An 18,421-nucleotide genomic window follows, 5' to 3' on the forward strand; every position below is an offset into this window, starting at 1 on the left:
GAGAGATCTTCTGGAGGCTGAAGATGGTTGGTTGCCCACCCACAAACAGATTTCTCAGACAGTTCTAAAACAAATTCCTGGACGCTTTCTGCTAACCCTACCTTTTTTCCAGCACTCAAGCAACAGTTAAAACCAGAGTATCATGGTTTTTTTCTCCTCTTCCTTGGGGTTAAAAGGGAATATTTGAAGGGAAGCAACAATTCAGCTTACCTACAGGTCTCTTGTTTCCTTTAATGCTACATTCATCCTATCTGATTTCACCAAATCCTACAAAGATTTTATAGCTCTGCTACAGAACTCTTTTTTTGAGCTTTCTTTTGAGCACTGTTTAGATTTGCAGGGAGGAGCCACAAACAAGAGAATTGTAAACAAAAATGTAACAATTAACTTTAGCAACAGATATACCAGTCCCTCTGCGACCACGTATTTTTTTTTTATTGTACATACGCCTCAAACAATTAAAATTCCAGGGCTTTACTAACTACTACAGCCTTGAACACAGGAATCGCTAAATTAGAAAGGATATCTTTTGAGTGCAGTGCAATGAAATCCAGGTTTGGGGAGGCTGGGGCTTGGGGGGGGGTTGAGTTATTTTTCTGTTTGACATCTTCTCTTCCATCTCTGAAATGTTCTGTAGTCACATACAACAATCTGTACACCAGTGACTTGCCTTCTTCAGCTTCCTTGAATCTTCCTCAGGGGAGTTGCTCTTTCATCATCTAAAAACTCTCCAGCAAGATCCACCCTTGGAGAAGAAAATCCATAATTGTTTTAAAAACAAGGCAAAGGCAGTTTTGAAATGCAGACAGCAGTACATTTACTTTTAATGTCCATTATGTTTCTCTCTCTCTTGTGAAACACAGTTGAATAAGATGATCACGACACAGATAAGGAAGATGCTCAGTCATGTTCCTCAGATGCAGCACCAGCCACTCATAACCCAGGGCATTGTTACATCCACTCTGGATCAATAAAAGGAGTGCTAAACATGTTCTGGAAGGGACCTATTTTGGTAGGGGAGGTGAAATGCTTTTACCAGCATAAGTAAGCTCTAACATTTTCCCTTATGATATTATGACTTTTGTCTTCCACCTATTGCAGACTGAGGTTTCCAAAGCCCATATCCCCATCCTCCAAATCAGTCAAAATGCAGCACTGAGACTTTCTCATTCGGAGCAGCATAGTGCTTTCTCTTTCTTCCCCTGTCGTCACCATGTGGTGACCATGGTGATAACTATTTTTCTCTGGCTCTGATCTCTTTTTTTCTTCTTTGAGGTAAATGTAAATGACGATGACAATGATGTTCATGTTGCCACCGCTGCTGATGACATGGACGATGACAACAATGATGACAGCGACCACCGCAACACCAAAGCAGTGAGGCTTTTCCCCCCTGGACACAGGCAGGCACCACGCTTTTGTGCTAATGAAAAATTGATCTCTTACTACAGGGAAACATTTGTGCAAGAGAATGGAGTTTCTGGACAATAAAATCTGCAAGTATCCAACTTAAAATGCCCCCCAGACTGTCACCGGTCTGACTTCCATGGACTGCTCACCTCAGCCAGGAGTGTCCAATCCTAGTGTGAACGAATCATAGAATCAGCAGGGTTGGAAAAGACCTCTGAGATCATCAAGTCCAAACCTAATGCCTTGGACCGCGATGTAATTTACATTTTTTGCTGGTAAAGACCACTTGGGTGACCCCCAGTCGATGGAAAGACCGGAGCAGGGGACTGACTCCCCGAGGGCTCCGGGGCTCGCAGAGTCCAGCTGTGCTCTGGAGAGAAGAAATGCAGAGCTGGGGGAGGCTCCAGCAAGCAGAATTGCCGATTTTTAATTCCCAGCCTCGGAACCCGGGCGGTGCTGAGGTGCACTGGTACCCACAGCTCCAGCGAGCCTTAGCCCTGCCCCTGATGTCCCAGGACGCGCCCGGGCTCTGTGCCGGCCGGGGGAGCAGCGGGGCCCCTCTGGCAGGGAGGAAGGAATGTGAAGCTGTCCCGGTGGGACCGGGGGCTCCCTTCCCGACCCGCCGCCTGCAGCGCCTCTGGATGCGCAGGGAGCCGGGACAGAGGTGCGGGGCAGGGACGGCGCTCGCTCCCCGGGGAACGGGAACGGGCAGGGAGCGGAGAGCAGGAACACTGGAGCTCATCTCTAGCGGAGAGAATGAACCCTTTGCACAGAAAGGGAGGCGATCAGGAGTGGACAGGTAAGGAAGAGAGTGCAGAGAGCAGGAAAAGACACATAATTACACCGTTTATCCTGCCCCATGGTTTGCAAGGGGCCCGTGGACACTATTGTCTTCCAATCTTGAGAGCTCCAAGGAAAATAACTATGGTTGCACTGAAAATGCCACTTCCTGACACTCCCGCCCCAGGGCCACGGCCCAGCAGGTTTCTGTGGGAACCTGAACTATCTGTGCAGTTCAGAAAGTGGACATCCCTAAAGCGTCATCCCCTGGGAAGATGAAGCTCCCCAGATGCCTTTTCTGCTCCTCTCCAAGTTGTACTTCCAGCATATTCAGAGATAGTTTCAGTCAGAGCGACGTGACTTGGGGGCAGCACAGCGTTAGATCAGAGACATCAGGACACTGACCAGGCAGTTCTGTTGCTCGGCTCTATTCAGGACTCCATCAGGAAATCGATGGCTGTTGCCAGAAGCAAATACCCAGGGTGTCCCCACCTACTCCTTAATAGCCACGGCTCCACCCAGGAGCCACCTAAAGGAGGCTCCCAGGTGCCTTCCAAGACCCGATGATAATAGGTGGGTCAGGAAATGAGTGTTTTTCCTTGTTAACTCCAATAATCTGGAGCAGCTGCATGTGGGCCCTCAAAACATTCCCTTCCTGCCCTGGAGAGGAATGATTGCTGCGTTCTGCCCCACAGAATGCTTCTGTTTTATTTTATTTTGTTTTGTTTTAATTTGATTTTATTTTTATTATTATTATTTGTATTTAATTTTATTTTAATTTTTTTTTTTTAATTTTATTCACTTTTGAGAGGACAGAATCCCAAAGTTTCCCACACTGGGCTCCTGACAAGCAAAAGACAGCCCTTTCCTCCAGGAAAGAATGCCATATTCTCAGGCTCTCAGGTCAGATTTCTGGGCAGCCCAGGGCACTCCATGGACAGCAAGATCTTTGTGTGCTGGCCCCTTCTGTATCTTCTGTCTGGGAGGAATCTTCAGCCTAGTGCTGAAATTTCTATTCTGCCCCCCAAAATTGAATATGAATGAAGATTCCTCCCAGAAAAAAGGTGCCGGGACAGAAACGGTCTTGCTGCCTGTGGAATGCCCTGGGCTGCCCATAAATCTGCACCTGAGATGCCGAGACTACGGGCTTAAATATTTTTATTTGAGGTTATTTAAAGACAACATTATCAACCCAGAAATAAAAGACAGGAAGGAGGTGGAAAACCTGCAATGCTCTAGACAATGCCAGGAAACAACCTGTGTTTTGACAGTTCCCCCAGTTCTCCTCCAGATGATCTTCACCGAGGAATTACACAAAACCCAAAAAGCAAAATAAAAAACGAAAACCAAAGCCTGTGAAGGGGAAATCCTCCTGTATTGGTAGTAACAGAGTGGAAAATTTTAGAAAAAATTCACATCTGTCACCTAGACTATTGGCAACAGACACGGCAAACTCAAACCCCATCCACTGTATCAGGATGACATTACTAAAGACGTATTTCCACATTTTCACCTGAAGATTTCCTCAGTAAAAACCAAGAACTTCAAAACTGGCCAAAGCTGAACAACGTTACACAAAGTTGTAACAAAAGTTGGCGCAGAAGCAACTGTTTTGTTCTCTGGAGATCAGCTGGAAACACACCAACAACCAGGATGGAAGATCCTCTTTTCAAGGGCGTATTATAAACAACATGTTAATTGTGCCATATGTTACTGTGCTCGGGGAGATGAGCTGGATTGGAAATCAAAACCTAGAGCAGGTAATTAATAATTATGCAGTTGTACTAAAGCACACCCCAGAAAGTCAAAGGAATATTACATTCTTTCACTTGGGGTTATAAGCTGAACACTGAGAGGATCCATGGAGGAAAATTTCCTGTAAAAAGTTATTCCATACTTGTCCACAACTGAACTGTCAGGACATATATACACACTACACAGGCAGTTGGTCACTCTTGATATGGCCACAGCTGCCTTCTGCATTACAGGGATTTAGCAGCATCCTCAAAACAAGGAGCTCTAAACCATTCCATCTTTCATCCACAAATCAGTTCTTACCTGAAATCACCTTACTAGGGAGGCCTATTCAGACTGCAAGACAATAACTTGAGTATTGCTGCCAGCAAGAACACCAGATAGTGTCAAATAATGCAAAATAATACAAAAGTACAAATAGAGTGGTCACCAGTGCTCTGAGGACTGGAATAAAGCACCCAATGCATTCCCCATCCAGTACCAGATAGCATCAGGTCCCAGTATATTTCTGTCACTACAGATTTATCCTGAATTAAACCTGCAAGCAAGAAGTCAAATGGCTCTTTATCTTCCTCTTCCCCCAAACACATCTTAATATTCTTTACAGCTTGTTTCTTTAACCTTTTCTTTTGTAAAGCAAAAGAAAGCAAGGAAGCCACAGCCTTATATCTTTTTTTAAGGAAAAAATAGAGAATTTAGGCTCACTGCAAGCCGTGACCAGCCGTGCATTTATCACCACAACATAGAATGATGGTACTTGGTAATTTGGCACCCTCTTAAGAGAAGGAATTCTGCTTATTTTTTCTTCCACTGGCTAGTCCAAAACCAAGTGCAAAGTTGCACAATCCCTCCAACTTTGTTGGAGAAACAACAGTCAGAACCAAGATTCATGGAAGAGGGAAAGGAAAAAAAAATTCTAGTCCTCTTTTCTGTATAAACTGTTGTATGTTAAAAAGCAAGAGTTCTGTAGAGAAAAACACTGCTCTTGCTTTCCCAGGCAGGTTTCTTGCTCTTCCAAGTGGATTTCAGACTTTATGTATTTCTTTCCCTCCCTGCCTCACTTCCTCCCCAACCCTTGATGATAGTATTTGGCAGGAACTTCTAATTAAAAAAAAAAATCCAGACTGTCTTTGCGCTACCCCAGCAAACATCTCTGGGGAAATTATGTTCTTTGCTCAGCAATTCCTGTTCAGCACTGAGTGCCAACACGAGGAAAACAGCTGGAGTGACTTCCCATTCTCCATTCAGGCCTGGCAGCCTAGGAACAAATCCTTACAAAAAGAAAGAGGGGCTGAAACCAAAAGGGAATCACTGGCAAAGAAGTGCACGACGCCTTTGATAAGATTTGGTAAGATCTGGTGAGATGTTATTTCCAGCTCTCTCACAACAACACAGGACTCATTAACAACCTGATCTGAACGCCACCAAAGCCGTGGAAAAGCTTCTGTGTCAAGCAGCAGTGCAAACATTACTAAGTTTTTATTTCTACTTTTATTTAAGTATTTTACATTTTTAAGTCCTGTAGTTATGTCATCCTTGTTGTGGGGAGGGAAGAGTTGCCAGATGGGGTTGGATAGTTCTGTGGCTGCAATCCTAGCAGCTGCCATCCAGACACATAAGGATATTGTCCAGTTTAATCTGAACACCAAGAAATTTACTGTAAATCTCTTTCCACATGCAATCCTAGCGATGCAGCTATCACTGTATCTCCCCAGGATTCAAGATTATTTTGATGGACATTACTTTTTTTCCTGAGAAACACAATGTCTATTTACAAGTGCAAGGAAAGCCAATGCTTAATCCAAGGATTACAGCCAAGAAGTCCTGCTATGCTCAGACTGCTCCTTGGGCTTTAATTTGAAAATCCGTATACTACTTGCTAACTTCCGTACATTTAAATCCCAAAATACAAAGCATCTGAGATCATAGCTGAGTTCTAGAAGAGACTCAAGAGTTAAATCTCCAGGGAAGTCAGGCAAGGCTGATAATTGGCTAAATAACACGATTTAAGATTTGCTGCTCTGAACCCAATGCTCATCCCTGCATGGTAAAAGAACACAGGGCACCTAAATGGAGAAATATGAATTGTTTGGGATGCCCAGGCTCACAGCCCACAGTTAAAGCATCCCTGGCATCTGTTCCCAAAGAAGACCAAATTCTGCCTCCTCTTTTTCCTTGAAATACAGCCAGTGTTTGTCAGTTTGATTGGGATCACCAGGCAGCTACTTTGGAAGGAGGGGATGATAGGTGTAATTACTGCACTACTAATTAGGATTTGCCTGGTTTACCCCATGAACAGAGTGGAGTCACAACTCCAATGGGTTTTCTGCCAGCACAACTCCATTCATTCCTAAAGAAGGCCTTGAAAAGAGACCTAAGTAGAAACAAGCTCACACTTGGACTGAACATTGGTGCAATATTCTACATGTATGTGGCTCACAGTTCATACCAAAATTAAAAGGAACATTTCTGCCTGTCTCATAACACTTATGCCAGTAACTGGTAAAATTTTCCCTGGCCCTGTGATTCTGGAAACCATCCAAGCTCCGCTGATCTTCATGGAAGCAAATCTGTGTGCTCATGAATCATTTGACCCTGAATCTTAAATTATTTCCTGAGCTGATATTTTCTAAGAATTAAATATGTCGCTTTGAGTCCCAAGAATCATCTTCACTTTAAATGGGAAGAAGACGAAGCAGAATATTTTATATATATATATATATATATATATATATATATATAATTTATTTGATATATATATGTGTAAAACATACAATATATATGTTATATGCAATATATATATATATAAGGTCTCTTTCCATCTCTAAACTTTCATTTTGGTCTTTTATATTTTCTATCTACAAACACAGGCTCTTGGCAAGTTCCTTGGCTCTTTCTTAGGGCAAGAGGAAATCTATCCAATTGTTTGACAAACAAAGCATCCTCACAAAACTTTAATATGGAAGAAATTCTCCATCTAGCATCTCTAGTGTGACCACACTCAGTAGAATGGGAATTTTTTTAAAAATAATCAAAATGCTGGGTTATTTCTCTAATTTTTCCCTAAGATTTTTGCTGTCCTAAAATTTAACCTGGTTACCCTGCCTGTGGCATTTAAATGTCCTTATTTGTCATTCCCCTTACAGACTGTTTGCTGCTCTGTCATTTTCAATTCTATCTTTAATAGACAGAACAGGGAAAAATACTTATTTTTAGGCATAAAAGGAAACAAAAAAGATAATAGAGCTCTGGAAAAATCTCAGGAAGCAATGTGATAATTCCAATCACTTTGAGACTGGACAAGCCAGGTAAGGAAAGTTTGGTGGAACGGTTTTGTGAAGGTCTTTAACAGCAGCTTGAGCAGGAAACGTTCCCAACTCAGGACCTAAATCCTGGCTAATCTTTACGGTCTGGTGGCAGAATGCAGAGCACCAGGGCTCCACTCCGGAGCCAGGAGCCAGAGTTCCTGCGGCACAAGATATCCCACACTCTGTCCAATGAGCTGGAGACCGTGGAGTGTGGAGGCAGGTTATGCCACAACAGCTTGGGTTTGTCTGGCTGTGGTTATGAGGAGCTGTGGACAGATGCTGCTTCTTCCTTCACGTCCTTTATTCCTTATTTTTAAAATCTTGGGGCTGCGCAGGAACATCAAGTCTCTGGCTGTTAAGGGACCATGTGACTGCTCTGGACTTTGAACTCAGATAAACTCCTTACTGAATGAAGTCATCTGTAAAATGCTTCCAATAGAGATTATTTTGCACCAGGCTGTACTAAGAAACGCAACAGAATTTCAACACATTTCAGAGGCAAAACAAAGGACCCGTCCTTGTCCTAAGTGCAGCGTTATCGAGGAAAGCGCCAGAACCCCTCACACACACAGAGGACACTTGGACCAGACTGTGGAACCAGATCATGGTTTAGCTTGGGGAATAGAATCATCCTGATTCCATATAATCATGCATCAGCTTTTGCCTAATCAATGCACACAACTTCATTTCCAAAATATGTCTTCAGAAATCCCAATATCCTACATTGAAATCAGTAAAATCAGGTCCAGACTGGACACGTTGGGATGGATCAGAATTTCTGTGTGCTTTTTAGTCTGGAGAGATACCAGGTTTTAGCTAATATTTGGATTTTTTTTAAAAAAAATCCCATCCCTGATCATTATGGGTTTTTTCCCTAGGAGCAGAACACCTGGCTTGGATCCTGGCTCCCTTCCAACCTGAGTCATTATGGACTGACCATGTAAGTTTTCCCTGTGGTTTTCACTGGATAAAGCATTCCCCTCCAGTTCCTCCTGTGAATGTTTGTACCTTGTTGTGGGGCACTAATCAACACCTCCTGCCCTCTGCCCCAGAGAGGGCTGCATTTTAGTAATAAGTGAAAAAATTCCCTAGAGTTATAATTATGTCCAGGTCCCCTCCAAGTATAGTTGGGATAGGCAGGGATATAATTATAATTTTAAACATAATTGTACAAGGAATGTGAAGTTGTTAACCCACGTTTTGAGTTTCCAGGGATCCATCAGCCATGATCTGTATCAGGATGGTGGCTCCTGGGGAGGGACAACACTGGTAAAGGGGCCAAAGGCTGATGCTGTACACACAGAAACACACTTGGAACACTCTTCCAATTAATCCATCCAACTGGGTAGCTTGGGATTTGACTCCCATCCCGTAAGGATGTGACACTATTAATTGAGGAGACTGAAAATATGATGGGTTTTGATCAGAGCAAAACACCGAACAAACAAACAAAAAAAGGGGCAGAGAGAAAATTTCGGGTGCCTCTGGTGGAAAAACCTTTAGCAATACCGAAACAGAGCTCAAGCCATCGGCCCTTTCCAGCAGGGAACGGGACACATCGCCGAGGTGCGACATTGCCATCATGTGGCCACCCCAGCTCTGCAGAAACACCAGTAGAGGGAATCGGAACTTCACCCCAGATTTGCAGCTTTTTCAACTGCCTTTGTATTTGCAACCTGCAAGTGGTGATGCCTCTCCTGACATCCCACTCCAAAGAAAAACAGTCTCTTCTCCAGACCTGCTCTCCTCTGTGTCGGGGAGCAAAGGCATTTTCCCTTTCCAGAGGCCCAGCGCTGCCAGGGTGATGCTGCACTGCCCAGAATAGAGCACAACTGAACATCAAAAATGTACAGAAACATCAGAAATGACAAATGGAACATTCCTGATGTCAGGAAGCCAATCTTTAGGAATAATTTGAATGAGAACAGCACAATGGCCTGGATCAGGAAGGAACTCCAGCACAGGAAAATACATGGAAGTTAGTGTAGAGTCAGGAGTGGAAAACAAAGCTAATTAATCAAGTCAGGAATTTAAGAAGAAAATGAAGCAGTGACAGAGGGCAAATCGAGGTGGAATGCAGAAGCAAGCTGGGATAAAACATGCAGATGGAAAAGTTGTATGTACTCAGAGAAGCAGCAACAGAATTAAACCAGATCCAGGGATGACAAGGGGCTCAATGAGAGCAGCGGTGAAGACAAATAAATAATTTTCTGCTTGAGCCAAAAGCTGTTCATCCACACAAAAGTTGTGTTTTCCCTCATCTGGCACCCCCACCCATGCAGAGCGGATTGAGCCCAGGAAATTACAGCCTTGGTGGGGGGTTACAAAACTTCCTAAAGGAGGGACAACCTGTTGCAGAATTACAACAGGAGCTTTCTGCCCAGCTGGCACAGCAGGCAGATACACAGAGAAATCATTTGGAAAGAAACTCAGTAGGACATTCATCAGAACACCCAGCTTTCCGCTATAAAACCTCATATCAAAACAGCAACAAAGAACCAGTGAGTACTAAAACTCCAGAGATGGAAAAAGTATTAACAGGCACGAACAGCATCTCAGCTCCCACTGGTGCCTGGCCCTGCAAGAGCAAATCCTGTTTGTGTTCCTGTCTCCCAGCACCTGGCACCTGGCAACAACCTAAAGGAACCTGCCCTGCCTTGGAACAACTGGGGCTAAGTTCTGCTCTGGGAAAGATCCTTCTGCAGCTGAACTGCCCAGACCGAGGAGCCAGGCAAGAGGAACCCTCCTTCTTATGCACCATGGAATTTGCAGAGAAAGCTTGCAAGAGCCCTAAAGTGAAAACCTAAATTCCACTGAAGGGCATCAGATCGATATTTCCTATTATCCTGAGCTGGAGCTGCTGAGATGGTAATTATACCATTTTTTAAATTTTTTTTTCTCATGTTTGCATGTTTCTTTTGCAGATTGAATCACAGATCACCTGTATTCAATCCTGAAAAGTGTGGTTGTTTCTATTACACAGATTCTCCTGTCTAGGGTTCAGAGGGCTGAAGGCCAGAGAAATGTTTTTTGCTCATGTTTCTAGCAAAAATGCTGGTTTTGTGAAACTGAAGGATGCTCCCTGGCTGTGAGAGTTTTGTTCTGTGTGTCCACCAAAGCAAGTTTTTCATATGCTGTACAAGTCTCAGTAGCCTTTTTAAAGAGATTGTGCCCTATTATTTTTGTTGTTTTAAGTACAAAACAAATCGAAGGGTTGAATTAAAATATTACTTTCCTTTTTCACTCAGGACTGCCAGCTGTGTAGCTGACATAAACAGGGAGATTTTTCAGCAAAACATGAATGCAGGAGAGAAAACCATTTTCCAAGAGTTTCTGACAAACCAGGCACTGTGGTAAGCCCTGCTGGGGCAGAGACAGTGCCATGCCTGTGCCAGGTGTCCCTTCCACATCCAGACGGGGGAAGAAGCCAGAGTGCCATATACAGAATTTCACGGGCTCTTTGGCTCCCCACACAGGCCCACAGCGACTCCCCAAACAGGCACCTTCTCTTCTACGAACTGAGGAGCTTTCAGGCAGAGTCCTGCAGAAAGGCCACGCCACAAACTGCACTGCCGAGCCAATCACCCGAGGCTGTGCTGTTCGGGCGGCGGGTACCTGGACGCAGCCACAGCCGCCTGTGAAAGCATCAGGCGCATCATCCTCTACTCGAACCTCTCCCCCTGTGACGAGGCTCAGCACTGCTGCTTAAGGAAAATGTACAACTTCCTGCTGAGACACCCACACATCACGCTCTGCATCTATTTCTCCCAGCTCTGTCACACCGGGAGCGGTTCTCCCCGTGTCGGGGAGAATGCCCTGGCTCTGCGGAACCTCCGCAGCCTCTGGCCTCGGGTGACCCTGCAGAGGCTGCCAGAGGGGGCACAGCAGTACCTGCTTCGCCATTTCGTGTGTGGCATCACAGAGGCGACCCCTCGTCACCGAGTGCTGCCATCAGGAGCCTCAGCAGGTCGACAAAACGCACATCAAATTAACTTAACAGGAGCGAAAACGTATTTTAGGGAAGCCTTTCCCCAGGGAATGGAGGGGAACCTGGCTGTACAGCAGAATTTAAAGGCCTTTCCCTCTCCCAGCCCGGCCTCCCGACAGCCTTTCCCAGCCATGAAAGGCACTCTGCTCCCTCCAATGTCTCCAAGCCATGTGCTTTTCCCAAGTGTGTTTCTGCCCTCTCAGAGGAAACAGCTATACCTCAGACCCATAAATATTGTAAGGCATTTAAAAATGCCAAAGGAATGACTCAGTGGAACTCCTCATTCTCACATGTTTTCCGTGGCACGCACCTCTTCTGAGGATGAACACATCCTTCACTTTTGGGTGTGAAACTTAGATCACAGATGGCAAAAAGTACCACTAAAGTCCCCTCTACCACAGTATAATCGTGTGTCTTAAATAACTGATTGTGAACATACTTTTGTTTATACCTCTACCTTTCAAACATAAATCCAGAGTAGTAAACCCCAAACCTCCATGTCCCTGCCCACAGCAGGGGGTTGGAACTAGATGACCTTTAAGGTCCTTTCAACCCAAACTTTCTGATTCTGCATATTCTTATTTACCTCCTGCGATTAATTTATTGCCTTTAAGCCAATTTCTACCGGAAAAATGTCAGCTACAGTCCCCAAGCTACAACCTCATTTACAGCTGGATTGAAGCTTCCCAGCTGAGGCAGCTTTGGTGGAACACGACACATCCTAAATTCCTCCTCCATCAACAAGGTGGTCCTGCAGTAGAGCTGATGCAGGAATAATTTTCCCACAAGCTGTTCCCTTAATAAACAGGGGGGGTTATATATGCATATATATGTGTGTGTATATATTTATTTCTAGGGCTGCTGCCTTCCTTAAGAGGACTCTCACAAAGCTGTGTAATTTCCTAATTAGTAATAGGGTACCTGCACAGTCCAAGTGTAACTTTAAAAAAAATAATTCTACACTTTAGAGCAGTGTTTGTTTTTGTGATTCAATATCTTTGTTAATATACTAAAGGTCTTAGAGAATGGGGCAAGGGGTTGTGGACAAGGGACCCAGGCAGGCTTGGGAAGTGGGAGCATGGGAATCTCATGCAGTTTAACAGGAACAATTGCTGGTGCTGCACCTGGGTGTGGCAACTCCCAGAATCAATCACAGGCTGGGGATGAACAGATGCAGAGCAGCCCTGGGGAGAAGGCCCTGAGGGTGCTGGTGGGGAGAGGCTGGACATGACCCAGCCATGGGTGCAGGGACCCAGAATCTCCCCCCATGCCCTTGGCTGATCCCCCAGCGATGGGCAGCAGGGCAGGGGGGAATTCTGCCCCTCTACCCCACTCAGGTCAGGACCCCCCTGCAGAGTGCTCCAGCCCTGGGGAACAGCACGGCAAGGACATGGAGCTGCTGGAGAGAGTCCAGAGGAGGCACCAAGATGAGCAGCTCGCTGTGAGGAAAGGCTGAGAAAGTTGGGATTGTTCAACCTGGAGGAGAGAAGCTTTGGGGTGACCTGATTGTGGCCTTCCCGTGCCTGAAGTGAACTTATGGAAAGAGGAGAGGGACTGTTTACAAGGGCCTGAGTGGACAGGATAACGGGGAATGAGTTCAAACTGACAGATAGTAGGTTAGATTAGAATATAGGATAGAATTCTCCCCTATCAGGGTGGGAGTCCCTGGCACAGGCTGTCCCAGAGAAGCTGTGGCTTGCCCATCCCTGGAGTGTCCAAGGGCAGGTTGGGTGGGGCTTGTAGCAACCTTGGTCTAGTGGAAGGTGTCCCTACGCCATAGCATAGGTGGGACAGAGGAGCTTTAAGGTCCCTGTCCAACCCCAAACCACGGCTTGCATTCTACGAACACTGCGGCCGGTCCTCCCGTCCCCGCGGTTATCCCGGCGCTGTCCCGGTGCCCTGCTTCTCCGACTGTCCCGCCGTGTCCCCCGCTGTGTCCCCGACCTTGTCCCGCTGTGTCCCTGCGCGGTCTCCAGTGCCGTACTGGACGCTGTCACCGCTGTGCCCAGTGCTGTGCCCGCTGTCCCCGCTATCCCCGGGCCGTCCCCGCTGTGTCCCGGAGCCCTGCCCCGCGGTCCCCGCTGTGTCCCGAGCCCTGCCCCCGCTGTCCCCGCTGTGTCCCGGGCCTTGCCCCGCTGTCTCCGCTGTCCCGCTGTGTCCCGGGGCCCTGTCCCGCTGTCCCCGCTGTGTCCCGGGGCCCTGCCCCGCTGTCCCGCCGCGCCGGCGCGGAGCCCGTGTGTGCGCGGTGCCGGGGCGGGGCGGCGGCTGCGCGGGGCGGGCGGCGATGGCGAAGCACACGGTGTCCTCGGCGCTGGTTCCGCCGGGTGGATGTGGACGAGTACGACGAGAACAAGTTCGTGGATGAGGAGGACGGGGGCGACGGGCAAGCGGGGCCCGACGAGGGCGAGGTGGACTCGTGCCTGCGGCAATATCCTGGCGGGAGCGGCGGGCGGGGGGAGCGGGCGCGGCCGAGCGGCCTTGTATGGGAACATGGGCGAGCGGGGAGGGAGGGAAGGGACTGAGCGGGGCCAGAGGGGAAGGGGCGAGCGGGGAGAAGCCGCAGGGGCTGAAAGGAGAAAGGGCTGAAGGGAAAGGGGCTTTTAGTGGGCAAGGAAAGAGGCTGGCAGGGGAAGGGTCTGTGGAGGATGGGGAGGGGGCTGCAGGGGGAGGAGGGAGGCAGCCCCGCTTCCCCCCCTCCCCGCAACGGTACCCCGGGGCTGCGCTGTCACCGGGAGGTCTCACGGCTGGAGGGACAACGGGGGGCGCTCCCTGTGCCCGCTCCCACCGTGCCCGGCTGGCCGCCCCTGGAGCAGCGCTCCCCACCCGCCCGCGCTGGGTTCGCTGGGCTGCTGTCCCGGCTGGGCTCGGCTGCTGTCCCGGCTGGGCTCGGCTGCTGTCCCAGCGGCTGCTGGAGGTGGGTGTGCCCGGCTGAGGCCTGTTCTCCAGGGCTGCAAATTGCAGAAGCGATGGAGAATGATTTCTTTTACTTGGATCCTCATTCACTGAAGGGCCTAGGAGCTGTTCTCCAGTCCTGGAGCTGTACAGCTGCTTGTCGGTGCTCTTCCTGTCTTAAGTGGTCTAAAAATTGCTGCCTTAGGCTGTAATCTGTGCTAGCTGGTGAGGGAATCATTGCATCCACTGAGCTTGCAGTGTTTTCAGTCATGCAGAGTATGGCTGCCCTAGTACTTGGTACTTGATTTCCGTGCATTTGGTGTCTGGTCCTTAACCATCTGGCACAGGGAACATGATGGCTGCCCTGCAGGCAGCTCTGAAGAACCCTCCCATCAACACAAAGAACCAGGCAGTGAAGGTGAAATAGTAACTAACTCACTCATGGGTTACTCCCTAAAAATCCTTTCCTGTCTCTGTTGCCCCTGTCCTGCCAGGTGTACTTTGAGGAAGCAGGTTTTAGGGTATTCCCTGATATCAAAACATCCATGACCATTAGTGTTTTAATGTTGTTGGAAGTACTGTAGCTCAAGTGTCATCTGTCACGGTAACTTTAACTTGGTGCTGGATGAGGTGTGGTGTGTTATCCTACCTGTGTTGGTTGTGTTTTGTGTGCCCAGGTGTCACCGGATGCCTGTGTGTGACCCTGACATGGCAGCACACGGATGTAGTTGGTGCTGAGTGATCTGGGAACCAGAGTTGCAGTTATCACCTCTGACAAATGAAACCATTAGCAGTGAGCCTACAAAAAAGGAAGAATTGGTGCTTATCACATCCAATCAGAGTGAAGCTGTTAAAACCTCAGAAAAGGCCAGCCCTCCCCCTGTGACAGAGAGTGGGTGTGTGCATTTCTGAGTGTCCCCAGAATAACCCCTGAATGGCTCATGATTGGGTGGTGGGAGGAACGGGCTGATAAGATGTGACACTGCCCAGGTAGTGAGTGCCTGCAGTCAGTTCTCCCTGTCCACAGGCACACCTCTGTGCTGCTCATGTGGCAGAGTTTTTTCCCTTTAGCCTCAGCCTATTCCTGAGGGATTTCACGGGGCTCTGAGAACCAGCTGTTACAGATGGCCCTGACATTAATAACTTGTTTCCATTAGCCCTGTATTGATGGATTTAAGAACACACTCAGTAGTGAAATTGAAGAGGGCAGAGTGAATGAATATTAATGTCTGCTTTCATTTTTAGTTGATCTTTAGAACTTCTGTATTTTTACTTGCAGTTCTTCCTGTGAGAAGTCTTGCTAAGCCAAGTGGTTATGGGATATTAAATTGGGCAAGAAGACTGACGTCCACAGTTTATGTAGGGGGAAGCTGCTTGAAGTGTTTGTGTAAAGTCCAATAAACCCAAGACCTTTTTTTTGTCCTCAGTTAGTGATGGATGAACAGGAAGAGAAGAAGAGCTGTTTCTTTGCTGATTACGTGGCTAAGTGCCACCATGAGCATGCCACACACATTCCCTGGGCCTCCACGAAATGACATGCAGATCAACTTGCAAATGCTTATTAATGCACAATATTAATGCTGCCAGTCTGCAGCCAGTGTGCCTGGGACAGAAGCTGACTGTTTGGAAAACACGTGGCTTCCAGCAGTCACCTCTTCCAGGCTGGCCATGGCATTTCCATGGAATATAATAGTTGTGTCACATTAAAGAGTACAGAGGCATGGAAAAGGCTCTGGTGGAAAGAGAGGTCAGACAAGCACTTAATTGTCATAATTCTTTTGGAGCTTGCTAGACCTTGAGCTTTAATATGAACATTAAGTATTATTTAATTAAAATATTTAGTTATAATTGTCTAAAATAACTGCATTATTTATTACTATAGCCAAGAATTGCAAACATGAGCAGAGGGACCGAAAAACTAGAGCAGGGCAAACTCTTTACACTGTTTATCCTTGTCTGTTACATGTTAGCATCACACACTGTCCTGTTCAGAACTGTTAAAGAGGAAAACATTCTCATTCACTTTTTGAGAGAGGAGCAGTATTGGATGCATCTTACACGAGAATGGATGGTCTAGCCTGCCTGTTGACAGGATCGTGCTGAGAGCATTGTGCTGAAGGTCCTCATCTCCTTCAAAGCCAACGATATCGAGAAGCGGTGCAGTCACTGGACAAGAACAGTGTGGACCTGCTCATGAAGTACATCTCAAGGGCTTTGAGAGCCCCTCTGACAACAGCAGTGCTGTGCTGCTCCAGTGGCACGAGAAGGTGCGTGGGTAGGGTGCACTCCTGCTGGGTTATCCCTGGTGGCAGGACCTGGGCCTGGTAAGAGCCCCCTTCCTGTCTGGTGAAACTCCAGAGCCGTATTTCAGGCTGTGAGGAGGGTATGGTCCCATGACCTCACGGCTGAGTTACATCCTGTGCCTTCTCCTGGTTCCTTGGGTAAAAATTCTACAGTTAAAATTTGGTTTTTCCTTACACTGAGGCAAACAAAATGGTTGGATTTGGTGGTTCAGGCATATGGAAGCATAATTTGCAGCTTGGTTATGCAGAGAAATCAAAGCTTACTCTAAGTTTAAATAGCTGTGTTTAAAAGTGAGTGTGATTATCCTGCCCTGGCACCCTGGGTGCTGGTGTTTGTGGAGGTCAGGGAGATGCTCATTTGAATATAGTTGGGTCTGAGTCATTCATAGAATCCCAGACTGGTTTGGGTTGGAAGGGCCTTAAAGCCCATCCCATTCCACCCCCTGCACGGGCAGGGACACCTTCCACTAACCCAGGTTGCTCAAGCCCCGTCCAACCTGGCCTGGGCACTTCCAGGGATCCAGGGGCAGCCACAGCTCTGGGCAACCTGTGCCAGGGCCTCCCCACCCTCCCAGGGAAGGATTTCTTCCTAATAATCTAAAACGCTCTCTGTCAGTGTGAAGCCATTGCCCCTTGTCCTGTCACTTCATGCTCTTTTAGAAAGTCCCTCTCCCTCTTTCTTGTTGGCTCCTTCAGGTCCTGGTAGCCTGTAGCTCCCCTGGCCTGGTGTTAATTGTTGTGTTTCCCCTCCCAGGCCCTGGCTGCTGGAGGAGTTGGGTCCATTGTCCGTGTTCTGACTGCCAGGAAGACAGTTTAGATCCAGCAGTGAGTGGGAACTGCTGGTGCAAAGCCCGACCAACCCACCGCCACAGCTGCCCCGGGGGCAGCCCTTGTCTCTCAGCTTGCCTTCTCTCTGCTTCTTTCATTACCTGACAAGTAATGCGTGTCGTATCTCTTTCGTGTTAAGTTCTGGAAAATTATGAAGGTGCAATTTTACTTCTAACAGGAATATTTGATACTGGCCAACATTTCAGTGACTCGTACAGTGACATGAACACTTGGTGTTTAGGTAATGTGCATTTGTGTGTAATTGTGGCAAGATTTGGACCTGACTCTCTGAGCAAATGCTGAGGGACGCAGGGCAATGTCTTAATTTCTTTTCTCTAGCCAAGCAGTGTTTTGAGCTAAAATCTGTATTTGAGAAGTGGGGGCAGCTATTATTAACACAGGTAACTGGACCCACATTGCCTTTGGTCCAACCTCTGAAACCTACACCCGTGAATAGGACAGAAAGTAAAAGCTCCTTCCCAAGCCCAAATATCAATTCCAGAGAGCTGAGTTTCCCTGTTTCTTGGGACCAGTCCAACGCTGGGTCTGCAGCGGGAAAGTCACAGTGGGATGAAGTTGCAGTTTGGATGATGGAACTTAAAAGATTGATGGTCCATTTACACTGGAGCTCAGCCCAGTGAACTCTTTATTTTGGGGAGCAAAGATCCTGATGAGAAGAAGAAAAAGCAGCTTTTACACAACAAATCACCTTTCAGCAACTGGAAAGTGATTTGATTTTGTCAAGCACAACCAAGTGGCTGCTTGGGGTAGGCAGAGACACATCCTGGTATCCACACCATCCTTGCAGAGTTCCCATACTTTGCTTCTGGATGTGTAGAGTCTGTAAGGATACCAAACAGCTCACATTCCTGTTGCATTGTGCCTCATTATGTTAGCTAGTGGGCCAATTGGGTTCCCAAATAAAGGGGAGTATTTTAAAAAGAGTTAGGAAAGCCCAGGGCATCCCAGGCACAGATCACCATAGAAGGTTTAGGGCCAGGACTGAAAAATACATATTTTACTTTCACTATTTTACTGCAGTTCATTTCTGTAAAACTGTTGGGGACCTTCTGAAATCCTTGCTGGTTTTTGATATCTGCTTTTTTTTTTTTGTAATAATAATAAAGACCAGACAATAAATCTTCACTGAATATTTA

General features: G+C 47.1%; 2 protein-coding genes across 2 annotated transcripts; both read left to right on the forward strand.

The window, feature by feature from the left end:
• Positions 1-988: 988 nt before the first annotated feature.
• Positions 989-11,981, forward strand: APOBEC4 (apolipoprotein B mRNA editing enzyme catalytic polypeptide like 4). Its single transcript, XM_032696773.1, is given in 6 exon segments — positions 989-1,012; positions 1,276-1,377; positions 10,626-10,743; positions 10,746-10,781; positions 10,784-10,828; positions 10,831-11,981. Coding segments are annotated over 6 exon segments (1,002 nt in total). The 3' UTR covers positions 11,508-11,981.
• A 1,544-nt stretch (positions 11,982-13,525) lies between these two features.
• ARPC5 (actin related protein 2/3 complex subunit 5) lies at positions 13,526-18,421 on the forward strand. The gene is given in 7 exon segments (XM_032696959.1): positions 13,526-13,555; positions 13,557-13,669; positions 14,479-14,551; positions 16,226-16,286; positions 16,289-16,336; positions 16,339-16,400; positions 17,191-18,421. Coding segments are annotated over 7 exon segments (450 nt in total). The 3' UTR covers positions 17,254-18,421.

Source organism: Chiroxiphia lanceolata, chromosome 9 (genome assembly GCF_009829145.1).
Source record: "Chiroxiphia lanceolata isolate bChiLan1 chromosome 9, bChiLan1.pri, whole genome shotgun sequence".
In the NCBI taxonomy this organism is placed as follows: domain Eukaryota; kingdom Metazoa; phylum Chordata; class Aves; order Passeriformes; family Pipridae; genus Chiroxiphia; species Chiroxiphia lanceolata.